The sequence below is a fragment of the Pteropus vampyrus genome, unplaced genomic scaffold (genome assembly GCF_000151845.1).
Source record: "Pteropus vampyrus isolate Shadow unplaced genomic scaffold, Pvam_2.0 Scaffold6, whole genome shotgun sequence".
NCBI lineage: Eukaryota > Metazoa > Chordata > Mammalia > Chiroptera > Pteropodidae > Pteropus > Pteropus vampyrus.
Genome location: NW_011888787.1, coordinates 1,408,964 through 1,420,746, shown reverse-complemented (window position 1 = coordinate 1,420,746; position 11,783 = coordinate 1,408,964). Strand labels below are relative to the sequence as shown.

The following is an 11,783-nucleotide window of genomic DNA, read 5'->3' as shown; positions in this document are numbered from 1 at the left end:
TTCACAGGGAAGTAGAAAGGAAACAGTAAATAGAAATGCGACGAAACGATGTTTTGTATATATAAAGATGCTGGGTTATTTCCCCATTCCCAGGCAGCTTTTTTCAGGTGAAATAACTCACACTGCTCCAGGCGAGTAATTCTGAGGGAGCCTGGACCATTTCTCTGGGATTAGATACAACCGTCGTTGAGTTTCTGGGCCAGAAGTCTGCAGAAGCGTTTCTCTGTGTGTGTAATGTTTAGGATGTGGGGATTTGCTGAGACGTCGGGAGTTGAAACCCGGTGGAGAATTCTCATCCAACAAGGTAGAGAGATGACAGACGGGGGTGTTAAATTCAAGTAATGAACATTTATGAATAGCAGCTAGGTGTCACATACCGTCCTAATGCCCAAGATACGTAATGTGTTGGGGGTTCCAGGTTCAGTGAAGACTCACAGCACACGGCAGATGCTTGAGGCTATGATTTATTACAGCGAAGGAATGTACAGCAAAATTAGCAGACAGAACAGGCTCAGGGGGCAGAATCTGGAAGAAACGAGGTATAAATTCCCAAGAGTCCTTTCTCGGTGGAATTATGCAGGATACACGTGAGTGGTGACAACACGTGTGAAATGTTTTCTACCAGGGAAGGTCATTTCAGAGGTTCCATGCCCAGGGTTTTTGTTGGGGGCTGGTCGTATAGACACTCTCTGCCTAGCCCATACTAAGTTTCCAGGTCTCAGAGGGAAAGCGGTTGTTCGGCATAAGCCACATTATTTGCACAAACAGTCGAGACTCAGTGAGCCACAGGGGATGGTGGGAAGCATCCGGAAATCTACGTTCCCAGACTCCAGCCGAGGTCCAACCTTGCAAGCAGGCCTTTTGAGGGGTAGCATGCTCGGGCCTGCTACGTTAACTCTTTTATGCACACGTGGGCTGAAATAAATGATTGTGATGCAGTTAGATAAATTCAATGATTAATTCATTTGACTAAAAATTGCTGAGCCCTTGAAGGGTCTGGAAGGGAGGAGATAAGTTAGACTTGGTTATTGAACTTGGTCAGACTCAACTCAGCACCTCAGGTGCTCCTGCCCACCCACTGACGAGGTGCTTTGTCTGTAAAAAGCTCTGTGGCTGTGCCCCGAATTCCTCCTCTTAGCCTCATTCAGCTAAGATCCACTGCAGCTCCCAGGGGCCCTGTTTTCTATTATGTAGCCTCCTTCTGCTAACACCGGAGGTAGGCGTTCTGTTTGACTTGACTGGATTCTGGCATGGCCCCGGATGCCCTCCGGCCAGTTCTGTCCCATCCCGTCCCCCGCCAGGATTCCCAGCACATCGTGTTCCACCTGACCTCCCTCACCCCCTTGCCCAAGAGAGCAGCTGCTCCGTTGGCGTTGGAGGCTCTAGTACCCGGGGCTTATCCCCATCCCTCAGCCGGTGATGTCGAAGTCATCCAGTACCTGCTCACAACCTTTGGCTCGTTTTCACCCCCTTGCCAACTGCTGGAGAGATGCCCAGAGCCACAGCTTCCTCACCTTTCCCACGGATCCTCGTGCAGGATCTCGCTGCACCTGCCGTGACACGCTGCAGCTTGTGCCTGTGGTGTCTCTGCGGCTTCCGTCCACACCACCCTGGCCCCAGCTGGAAGGATTTGCCCCCAAACCACCCCTTTCTTTCCTCTCTCAGGGGTGGTCATAGCAGAAGGACCGGGCTCTGGGTTTACAGGGTTCAGCCTGCGAATACGAATGAATAGAGCTAAGATGTCGTTTTCTCTGTCTCAAAATTAACATGTTCAATGGCCCGGCCAAGGAGTTGGGGGAAAAAAAAAAAAAAAATCAGCTTTCTCCCTGGTGTCAACTACAGCTCCAAGCAATTCAGACATCGGAGAATCCTGGGAACTCGTTCAGCCCCAGTTTTCCCACCCTGACCGATCTCCTCCCAAAAAGGCACAGAGCGGTGGACTAGCCCTGCCTCCCGCATGTTCAGGACATGCTCAGCGTAACTCAGATGACCAGGAAAAGCCACCAAGAAATGACGCTGGCGAGAAAGGAGCCAGGTTCTGGAAAGGCGCGAACGCCATGACGTGGGCGCTCGGAAGACGAGGGGCGTCACAGGACTTGCATTTTAGAAAAATCCCAGGCAGCTGGAGGGAGACGAGGCGGAGAGTGAATCTGGCGGCAGAGAGACAAAGAGGAGACGTTTTCGTAATCATCTCAGAAGAGGTGGTGGGGCCTCGGTAGATCTGAGGCAGTGGGGACAGACGCGAGGGATATTCAGAAGACCAGATCATCAGGAGTTGGGGTGGGGCCAGGGGATTGGGGGAGTGCGGTGCGACCCCCTGCTCGCTGGCTGGGGGCGGTCAGCCCTTCGGGCAGCATCTCCACCGGGATACGGAGCATGGCGGCCGGCGAGTGATGAATCCAAATGGCCTCGTGCTGTATCCTCCACCCTCTCCTCGACCTCGGAAGTATTCTTACCGGGTTTTGTTCTGTTGGTTTTGGTTTGTCCTCTGAAGGTCCAGAAATGCCCATGGTGTGTGTGACAGACTTCGAGGCCCATGCGCGGGAGCTTCTGTGTAAGTCGACGTGGGATTATATTGAAGGCGGAGCTGACGACGACTTCACACGAGATGACAACATCGCGGCATTTAAAAAGTCTGGTCTTCCGTATCCTTCCTGTCGTTTAATTGAGGTGCACTGACTGAGCCCTCCTAGGAAGCGGGCAGCCCTGGTCTCTGCCTGCAAAGAACGTAGAGGACTCAGGATAAAATAGTAGCTTTCGTTGTTGTTGTTGTTTTGGGTTTGGGTTGTTGTTGTTTTTTTTTTCTTCGGGGTGGGGGTGGGGGGCAGGTAGCTAGGGAGAGGATGGATGGAGAGAGAATTTATCTTAGTGCCTCTGCAGAATGAACACAAGTGAGTCTTCATTCCAGCAACTCGGTCCCCAGGCAGGATAGGGCAAGAGTCCCAAGGTCACCAGTCACCCGGGCAGGGAGAAGAAGCCTGCTGGGTAGGCCTCAGTTTCTCAGCTTCTGGCTTGGAGGAAAGAATGATGACAGAGAGGACTCAGGGCGGGAGGAAATATGGGCACCCGAGGAGTCTTAGGGGTGAAAGAGGTTTGATTCAAGGGGGAGACACGGACTAGAGCGGCAGGACGCAGAGCCTGGATCAGCAGACAGCGGCCCCCAGGCCAGGTCGGGCCCACTGCCTATTTTTATATGGTTCACAAGCTAAGGATGTTTTTTCCCCCCTCATTTTTAAACAGTTGAAAAAAATCAAAAGAAGATGAAGATTCATAACATGCAAAAATTATAAGAAATTCGTAACATGCAAAAATTATAAGAAATTCGAATTTCCATGAAGTTTTACTAGAAAACACTTATGCTGTCCTTTACATATTGTGACAAAGACTGTATGGTCCACAAAGCCTCAATTATTTCCAGTTGGCCCTTTACAGAAAAAGTGCGTCGACTCCGGTGATAGGTCAGGGGAAAACTGAAAAACGGGGTACCAGGTGAACACGGGTCCTGCGTTTTCATGCTTGTTTAGCCCGGTTCTAGGTACTTGTATTACTTCGTCATTTTGTCATCGCGAGGCCTTTAGGAAATTTGGATTATTACTCGCAGTTCACAGATGAGGTTGTCTTACTCATTTGGCACAGTCGGCGTTTCCAGAAAAATGTTTCTACGTTTGTGTACAGGGACGATATTTTGTGAAAGACAAGCATTTGGGGACCCTGAGAAAGAGTTTTATATATTTGTTGTTTGTGAATTTCCTCACCTTCTTCTAAAGCGATGTTTAAGTCAAATCTTCAGATGCATTAGCGTCTAGTGGAACAACACTGTGGTCCCTCCCTGGGCTTTGTCCCCTCCCGTGACCCTTTACCTTACGGAGGCTCTTCTAACCCAAGAAGGGAGAGCCTGGCACACCCGCTGCTTGCTCTTTTCCTTTCTAGGCCTTGTTCTCATGAATCAATCAGAGCAGCCGAGGGCTGAGAGTCCGGTGAGGGCGGCTGGGATACGCCGGCCCCTGAGGGGGCCAGCCAGGGACCGGTGGGGACCGCAGGAGCACTGGGAGTTCAGAGCAGGCGGGGCTCCTGCGGGACAAGGCCCGGGAGCCGCTTCCTGGGGGAGCGGAGCCTCCGGTCGGTCTGTGCTGCCTGCTCAGCTGCCAGCAGCTGACCCCCCATGAGTTTCCCAGGCTGCAGCCGGGCCAGGCGGCACCAGCAACCCTCAGGCCCCGGCAGCAGGCAGCGCCGCCATGCTGGACGGCAGTCCCACCAGCGGAAAACCTCTGTCATCTGGCGCAGATTTCGCCTCCGTCCCCGGTACCTGAGAGACGTGTCGCAGGTGGACACCCGGACCACAGTCCAGGGGCAGGAGATCAGCGCCCCCATTTGCATCTCGCCCACGAGTTTCCACTGCCTGGCCTGGCCCGATGGGGAGATGAGCACGGCCAGAGGTGTGAACCCGCCCCCCGCCCGGGCTCCCTTCTCAGGGGCCCGAACGTGTGCAGGAGGAGCCCTCCGGGGGGCGGGGGGTCAGGCGGCCCCAGGACGTGTCTAGAGCAGGGGCTGAGGGACAGCAGTCTGGTCGGAATCGAGGACGGCGGGGAAAGGCACGCTTCGTGCTGCGTTTGCACGGCTGCTTCGCCCAAGGCCGAGGAAACATCCGTTCTCCATAGCAGAGAATGGGTGGGGTGTGACAGTGCCCATACCCAACGAGCCATCCCACGGAAGAGGGCGTCGGCCCCTCGGACCCGTACGTCTGCGGGAAAAGGGGTGCTCGTCGTGGGCCCCGGGGTGCCCCCCCTTCCACCCTTCATAGGACCACATTGTGAGTCCGAATTTGGAACAAACAGAGAATCATGACGTGAGGTCCTCGCACGAGGCCCAGGCGGGCGCCCTTGCCCAGATGTTCCATCTTCCCTCTCGATTACCTCTGTCGTCTCATTGGACAGTTTCTTACTAGGTTCCGCCTCCTTCCTAGTTGCTCCTCATTCTCTACCCCCACCCCACCCACCGCACCAAAAATGAATAGAGAGAAAGAAAGGGGCGGGGAGGGGTGGGGAGGGGCCGGGAGGGGAGAGGTGGAGCGAGCGAAAACTGCTCTGGCGACTCCTTTGTAATCTTCACCCTGAGCCTGCTCTGTTTCCTGCGGGCTGCCCCGTGCTCCCTTGGGGTCATTTCCTTTGACTCAGCACTGGAGGAGGAAATGACTCCAAGGATCCTGGAGATGAAAGTGACATGCGTCTGGGTCAGGAACCCCACTGGCTAGGTCGAGACATGAACATCCCGAATGGATGCGCTGTGTCGTGCTGGGGGTGGCGCATCCCCTGTCGACATTAGGAATTGAAACTGTTCATAGTCGATTAGGCCAAATTCTCTGCCCGTGGTTTATGGAACGATAGTGACATTAACCCCGTTGGAGAACCCCACTGAAAACCACTAAAGTAGGAAATGAGAACTGTGCCGCGCAGCAACACCAGTGTTGACGTCATCGTCACCGTCATCATCATCGACCTCGCCGTCACTGGCATTTGTACATGCCTCACTCCATAATTCAAAACACGCTTCTCTGCCTAGCGTTTTATTTAATCTCCCAGCCGCCCTGTAAGAGAGGTACTGTTATTTTCCCCAGTTTACAGATAAGGCAAATGAAGTTCAAGGCCGCACAGCTGAGAAGCGGTAGAGCTAACACACTTCCGACCTCAGACACCACGCTCTTCCCACCACGGGGCTCAGTCTTCACTGGACGCGCATTTCCTCATTCTGCACCCTCTTTAATCCCCCTCTGCTTTGCTAATGAGTTCACGAGAAGCCCATTTTCCTTTCTGGAAGCTGCAACATGCCTAACACAGATTGGGGGACTAAATGAATGACGTCTCCAGCTGGAAATACTTTCCTGCGGAGCACAGGGTTCATAGGGCAGGTTGTACGGAAGGCGACGCAGACAGCTCTAGGCCTCCCGGTCAGATCAGACCCCTCCGTCCCAGCCCCACAGGGAAACGGAAGGAAATCAAGCTTTACCTGGACTCCCAGGGCAAGTTGGCCAGAGGCAACGCCGACTCCTAGGGCGTCTCACCCCCGTCTAGATTGCCCCTGCCCTCCAACCTGAGTTATGTCATTTGCTTGCAGCTGCCCAAGCAGCTGGCATCTGCTACATCACCAGCACCTACGCCAGCTGTACCCTCGAAGACATCGTTGCTGCTGCCCCCAGAGGCCTCCGGTGGTTCCAGCTCTATGTGCAGACTGATCGGCAGCTGACCCAACAGCTGATCCAGAGGGCGGAGTCCTTGGGTTTCAAAGCCTTGGTAATCACTGTGGACGTACCCAAAACTGGCAACAGGCGACAGAACATTCGAAACCAACTGGACTTGAAGAAGATGTTAATGCTCAAGGATCTTCGATCACCTAAGGAGGTAGGAAAGACACCGGCTCCGATGGGCAGACGTGGCGGGAGGTAAATTCCCGTCCCTCGCTCCTCCCATCTTTGCTTCCAGAGGTTCACCAAGTGCCCACTCCATGTCAGACACCGAGGTTGCAGCAGCTGGAAAATCAGGTCTGGTCTCCGCTCCCCAGAGCTTCCAGACAAACAGAATCTTAGACAGAATAGTCTCACTCCTGGAGCTGCCCGACTTGTCACCGGAAGTGTCCCACGACTTGTCACCGGAAGTGTCCCAGCCAGGGCTGATGCTGGGAAATAGGAAAGCTACAGACAGTAATTTTGCATGGATTAGAGAGTTAACTAGACACATCCTTCCAACATTTTCTGCTTTATGGCACACTTAGAAAGTGATAATTTTGGATGGCACACTTAGATAAACTGACCTTCCGAAGAGGCTGCTCACAGCCAAGGTGACCAGCCCATGGAGTTTAACCAGCCCAGGCCCCACCCTGCTGCCTTGGAAATGGAGGGGTCAGTATCTTCGCACACCTAGATTTCGTCCCTGGAGAACCAGGGTGCTGCAACCTACTTGTTTGGATCTCTGACTAGGTGACTGCAAAGGGCACTTCGCCCCTTACAATTCGAATCAGACGGGATGGCGTACCCCAGAGAGAGGAAGTCAGGGTCAAGTTGGGATCCCGTGGCCGCAGTAGAGAGAGTGATACCAGCCAGTGGGCAGCCGCGATGCCCAGCCACGTGATTCAGCCATTCTCATTAATTCATTATCTCGTACATAAATGGCCTTGAAGTTTCCGAGAACCCTCCTCTCAGATGCCAGGGACACATTGGAATTTATGGATATTTGATGCACATGGTGATCCAAACAAATGTTGGGCAATTACCCAAACAAATATTGGGTAATATTTGTTTTAGGATCCTTGAAGTATTGTTTAGTTCTAATTACCCCGTGCATATCTCAACCATACACATTACATTGGCCTATAAATGCCTTCGCTTATCCATCTCACTGACTAAACTCTGAGTTCTTTTAAAGTAGAGATTGTATCTTATTTATCTTTTTGTCCCCAGACCCTGGCACAATGATCGAACAGGGACACAACTAATAGTTAATGAATAAGCAATCGAAGTGGAAATTCTCTTTGTTAGGAAAAGGAGCGAGAAGTAGGGTTGATTTTTGTTGCCTCTCTTTTCAAGTTTATAAATGTCCTTTCCACTTATCGTTCGGTGGCTCTCTAAATGTGTCTCACCTTGGGGATGGGTCAGGCAGTTGCGAAGGAGCTCAGAACCAAGGTTCCCTTTGATTTCCCATAGGGAAATTCAGCGCTCCGTCTCCAGATGTCTCTCATTGACTCATCCTTCTGCTGGAACGATCTCTCCTGGATTCAGAGCATAACTCGCCTGCCCATCATCCTCAAAGGGATCTTGACAAAAGAGGATGCAGAGTTAGCATTGAAACACAAGGTAGATGGCATCATCGTTTCTAACCATGGCGGCAGGCAGCTTGATGGCGTTCCTGCTTCTGTAAGTAGGATGACTTCAGAGGGGTTGTGTTTGTGAGTGGTGTGTGTCCGTGTGTGTATGTGCATGCACGTGCGTGTGCGTGTGTATGTGTGTGTCCAGCACAAGGTATCCTGTGCAGTTTGGTGCATATTCCCTTCTCCCTTACCACATATGTCGGTATACCCATGTGTCGTCGTTAACGACAGCCTAGTGTGTGCCAGGGTATTTTTACGCACTTTACATATATCGTCTCTGAATCCCACAGCCGTCCTGCAAGACGGCTATCACTGTCCCTGTGTTACAGATGGGGATCCTGGAGTTTATAGATGTTAAGCAACTTCTCCCAAGTTGACACGTTTAGTAAGTAATTAGGTGTAGTCGGTAAGAGATGGTCCCAAAGCACTGAGGTCTCCTGCCTCCTGGAGGAAGCATCCAGCTCTCGCGCCTGTCTGCATGGATTGTCACCCCATATTTTCTCATAGGACACATCCCAGGAAGGAACAGTGCATCCCTGAAGCTAATAAATAACCATCTTTCACAATAAAACTTTAAAAATGCCCTATAAACTCTTTGCTAAAAATTTACGACAGTCGGTAATTTTTCCCCTAACTTAGGAATTATGTCCGTTATAGATGGAGTTTGGGGAAAGGAAATGAAGAGGAAAGAGGCAGGGAAAGAATCTTTAAATAGAGATTAATTGTTGATTTATTCTCAGGAAGATATAGAGTTTGTATTTTTCAAGAGACTCTTCCATTGCTGTTTGACTCATTTTAAGAAAGGGGAGTGGATTTTTTTTTTTTTCTCTTAAGTGGTTTTGGCCTTTTTATAACATATGTAAAACGTACACTGCAGAAAAATTATAAAATATACATAAGCAAAAAGAAAAAGATAAAATGACCCCTGTTTTCATCACTATCATTAATGTCGACATTTTGGATATTGTTTTATCAACTTCTTAATACAAATATAACATTTTAGGTTTAAAAAAAAATGATGCAAAATATTTTGTAATTTTCTTCTTTTCACTTATAAATATATTAAGGACATCATATTATTTCAATATATATGCTCTTATTTTTAATGATGTGGAATTTGAATAGACTTTTTTTTTTTTAAGATTTATTTTCCAATCACAGTTGACCCACCTCGGTTTCAGGCGTACCGCTTCGTGCTTAGACATTTACGTAGCTTACGAAGCGATCCCCCGGTTAGCCTAGCCCTGACGTGACAGCATCCGGAGCCATTACAGTATTGCTGACCGTCTTCCCCGTGCCGTACTTCACATCCCCACGACTGCTTTACAGCTGGCAACCTGTACTTCTTAATCGTGAACCAACAGTCTGTATAACCAGCTTCCTGTTATTGAACATCTGGATTGCTTCTACGCTTCCGCTATTTTAAACGATGCATCAGTGACCGTCCTTAAAGCTTTAGCACATTCTCAATTCCTTCTTTAAGACAAATTGCAGGAAATACAAAAGCTACATCCACTGGTTTGTATATTCCGCGGCTTGTGAGGCTTGGAGGTCTAAGGTGCCAGCCACTGGCCACCTCCTCTCCACTGGGCTATCACTGAGAAAGAACTGGCATTGAGCGAGGAGCCCACATAGAGAGCGAGACACACCTTTCCTGGGGCTCCCCGAAAGAGCCGATGGAAGGGAACAGTCAGGCCCCTTACTTCCATCCGGATCTTGATCCGTGAGACTAGGAGGCCACCTCTCATACACCAGCCCTGTGCCACCCCGGCGGTGCTTACTAGAAAGCTGCAGAAAGCAAAGAAGACCCCGTGACCCACACGCAGGGGCTGGGGCCCAGCGTTCACTCATAAAATGACTCCAGCAACACATGGTACAGAAGGCTTTCTCGTGAAGCGGTCTAGCTAGTCTTGCTCCCTTGGGGAGGATGGAGTAATGAGTGGAGAATGAGGCCAGCTGACTTCCCCACGGCACGCCCTCGGGAGAGAATGAGTGTTCACAAAGGCGGGGCCAGAGAAGCATTTCTCCTACCCCATTGTGCCGACCAGCGCGTTTTCTCCCAAGCCTTTGACCTAACAGTCAAACTCAAGATCATTCAGGGAAAGCACCAAGATGACTGTGAGGCTGACAAGGTACCTGCCTCTGGCTCGAAATTTAAGAAGGTGCCAGAAAAACTTAGTAAAATCCATAGCATTTTAACGCACTATTTAAAAAAGGAAAGTTTATGCAAAAATTGCCAACGTTTTAAATGAAGACAGGATTCGTCTCTACATTTGCAGAATGCTGCCTCTCTCATCTCACTGTAATCCTGGCCCTGGATCCAATAAAACTTTATTTGTAAAAGAAGCTCACAGATCAAAGTTTGCCATTTAATTTTAAAAATATTTTCTTTAAATATCATTCATCTGAGTTGTTGGCACCCCTTAAATTTCGTGCCTAAAGAAAATGCCCCCTCTCGGCCCTCTCAGCCCAGCGCCCTCCCTGCGAGGGGTGTCACTCTCGGAGTGAAGTCCACCTCTCTAAGGTTCCACATCTAACACGCCCCGTGTTTCCTCTGGGACGGGGTAAAGGATAAGCCAGCTGTCGTCCCCAGAAGGCTCTAATGAATGCCTTGTGCGACCTGTCCAGAATGAACTCTAAAGCCATCAGCGCCCTCGGCTGCAATTCACTCCTCTTGTTTTCTGGACGCACTGCAGAAACAAACACTGGAAGTGGAAAATGTCCCTTTTAGGATGCGAAGGGGAACCAAGAGTTCCTTCCGAGATGTCGACATCCGAACCAGTGAGCCAGGGAGAAGCTGCCCTCCGTCAGAGCGGGAAATGGCAGAAGGGGCAGCCACGGAAAGTCCCCGGGCCTCGGGGGCAGGCTGCACTGCTTCGACCGGCGCCAGCAGCCTCAAGCACAGGAGGGGAGGGGAAGGAACAGTTAGACGTGGCCCCTGCTTGGGCTTCCTGGTCCCCACCCACGGTGAGGGGACACCACGCTCCCGCGATGCCCTGAGAGTCGAGCCACACGTGTCTCTGCTTTTCAGGTCGATGCCCTGCCAGAAGTGGTGGCCGCCGTGAAAGGCAGCATGGAAGTGTACATGGACGGTGGGATCCGAACCGGCAACGACGTGCTGAAGGCTCTGGCCCTCGGGGCCAAGTGCGTTTTCCTGGGCAGACCCATCCTGTGGGGTCTCGCCTACAAGGTGAGGCTGGCGACTTGAAAACCAGCCGAGGGGTGCCGACGCTTCGTATTCGTCTTCACCCTTTTCTGTGGTTTGATCCCCAACCCTGGCCGTTTTCAAGATGCCACAGATTCTGGAAGGACAGTTAGTTATACCTCCTGCGGCACGTTGAAAATTCTCAAGAGCTCTGGCCCCTCCTTTTCTTCCTAGCTAGCATTCCTTTATTCCCAGCATAGCTCTCCTGTCACAGATCACCCCACCCTCCCCCCACATCTCTGAGCACCCCCAGAATTTATGCCCAGCACACGCCAGACTGTTCCTTCACGCTCCTTTTTGTCTCCCCACCCTCCCCTGTCTTGTGAGCAGGGCGAACATGGCGTTGAGGAAGTTTTGAACATGTTAAAAGATGAATTCCACACTTCCATGGCGCTGTCAGGTGAGTGTGTACGATCATTTGCCTGATTTGGAGCTGGGCGCAGGAGGTCCGCGGGAGTGCCACCCCCCACCCCCAGTGTCCTCTTCCGCAGCCCCTGGGCTGACAGGAGAGAGGGCAGGAAAGACACACCCCAGACGGAGATTCGAGATTCGGCACGAACTCCACTTGTGACAGATCTGCTACGACAGCAAATGCGATTTCAGATAATAAGCAAGAGGGCTCCGTTTCACTCCAGGCTGTTCAGATCACATCAGGCTTGTGAGATGTGGTTCTCAGCGACATTTTTAAGTGATATTCAAGGACCGTGAAGAGTCGCGAGAT

General features: G+C 51.2%; 2 protein-coding genes across 3 annotated transcripts in view; both read left to right on the top strand.

Annotated features, from left to right (window-relative positions):
* The window catches only part of HAO2 (hydroxyacid oxidase 2), a 51,537-nt gene extending 39,764 nt beyond the window's left edge, over positions 1 to 11,773 (top strand). The window contains exons 2-8 of the mRNA XM_023535370.1: positions 2,495 to 2,633; positions 4,285 to 4,436; positions 6,112 to 6,395; positions 7,694 to 7,903; positions 10,889 to 11,047; positions 11,393 to 11,462; positions 11,539 to 11,773. Of these exons, the coding sequence (XP_023391138.1) occupies positions 2,495 to 2,633; positions 4,285 to 4,436; positions 6,112 to 6,395; positions 7,694 to 7,903; positions 10,889 to 11,047; positions 11,393 to 11,462; positions 11,539 to 11,633 (1,109 nt within the window). The 3' untranslated portion in view covers positions 11,634 to 11,773. The remainder of the gene's footprint in view (positions 1 to 2,494; positions 2,634 to 4,284; positions 4,437 to 6,111; positions 6,396 to 7,693; positions 7,904 to 10,888; positions 11,048 to 11,392; positions 11,463 to 11,538) is intronic.
* LOC105296358 (3 beta-hydroxysteroid dehydrogenase/Delta 5-->4-isomerase-like) overlaps positions 7,723 to 11,783 on the top strand; it is a 23,741-nt gene continuing 19,680 nt past the window's right edge. The window contains exon 1 of one of the 2 annotated variants that reach the window (XM_011366408.2): positions 7,723 to 7,843. The gene's annotated coding sequence lies outside the window, so the exon portion shown is untranslated. Of the gene's footprint in view, positions 7,904 to 11,783 lie in introns of both variants that reach the window. The other variant, XM_023535368.1, reaches the window with a different exon arrangement.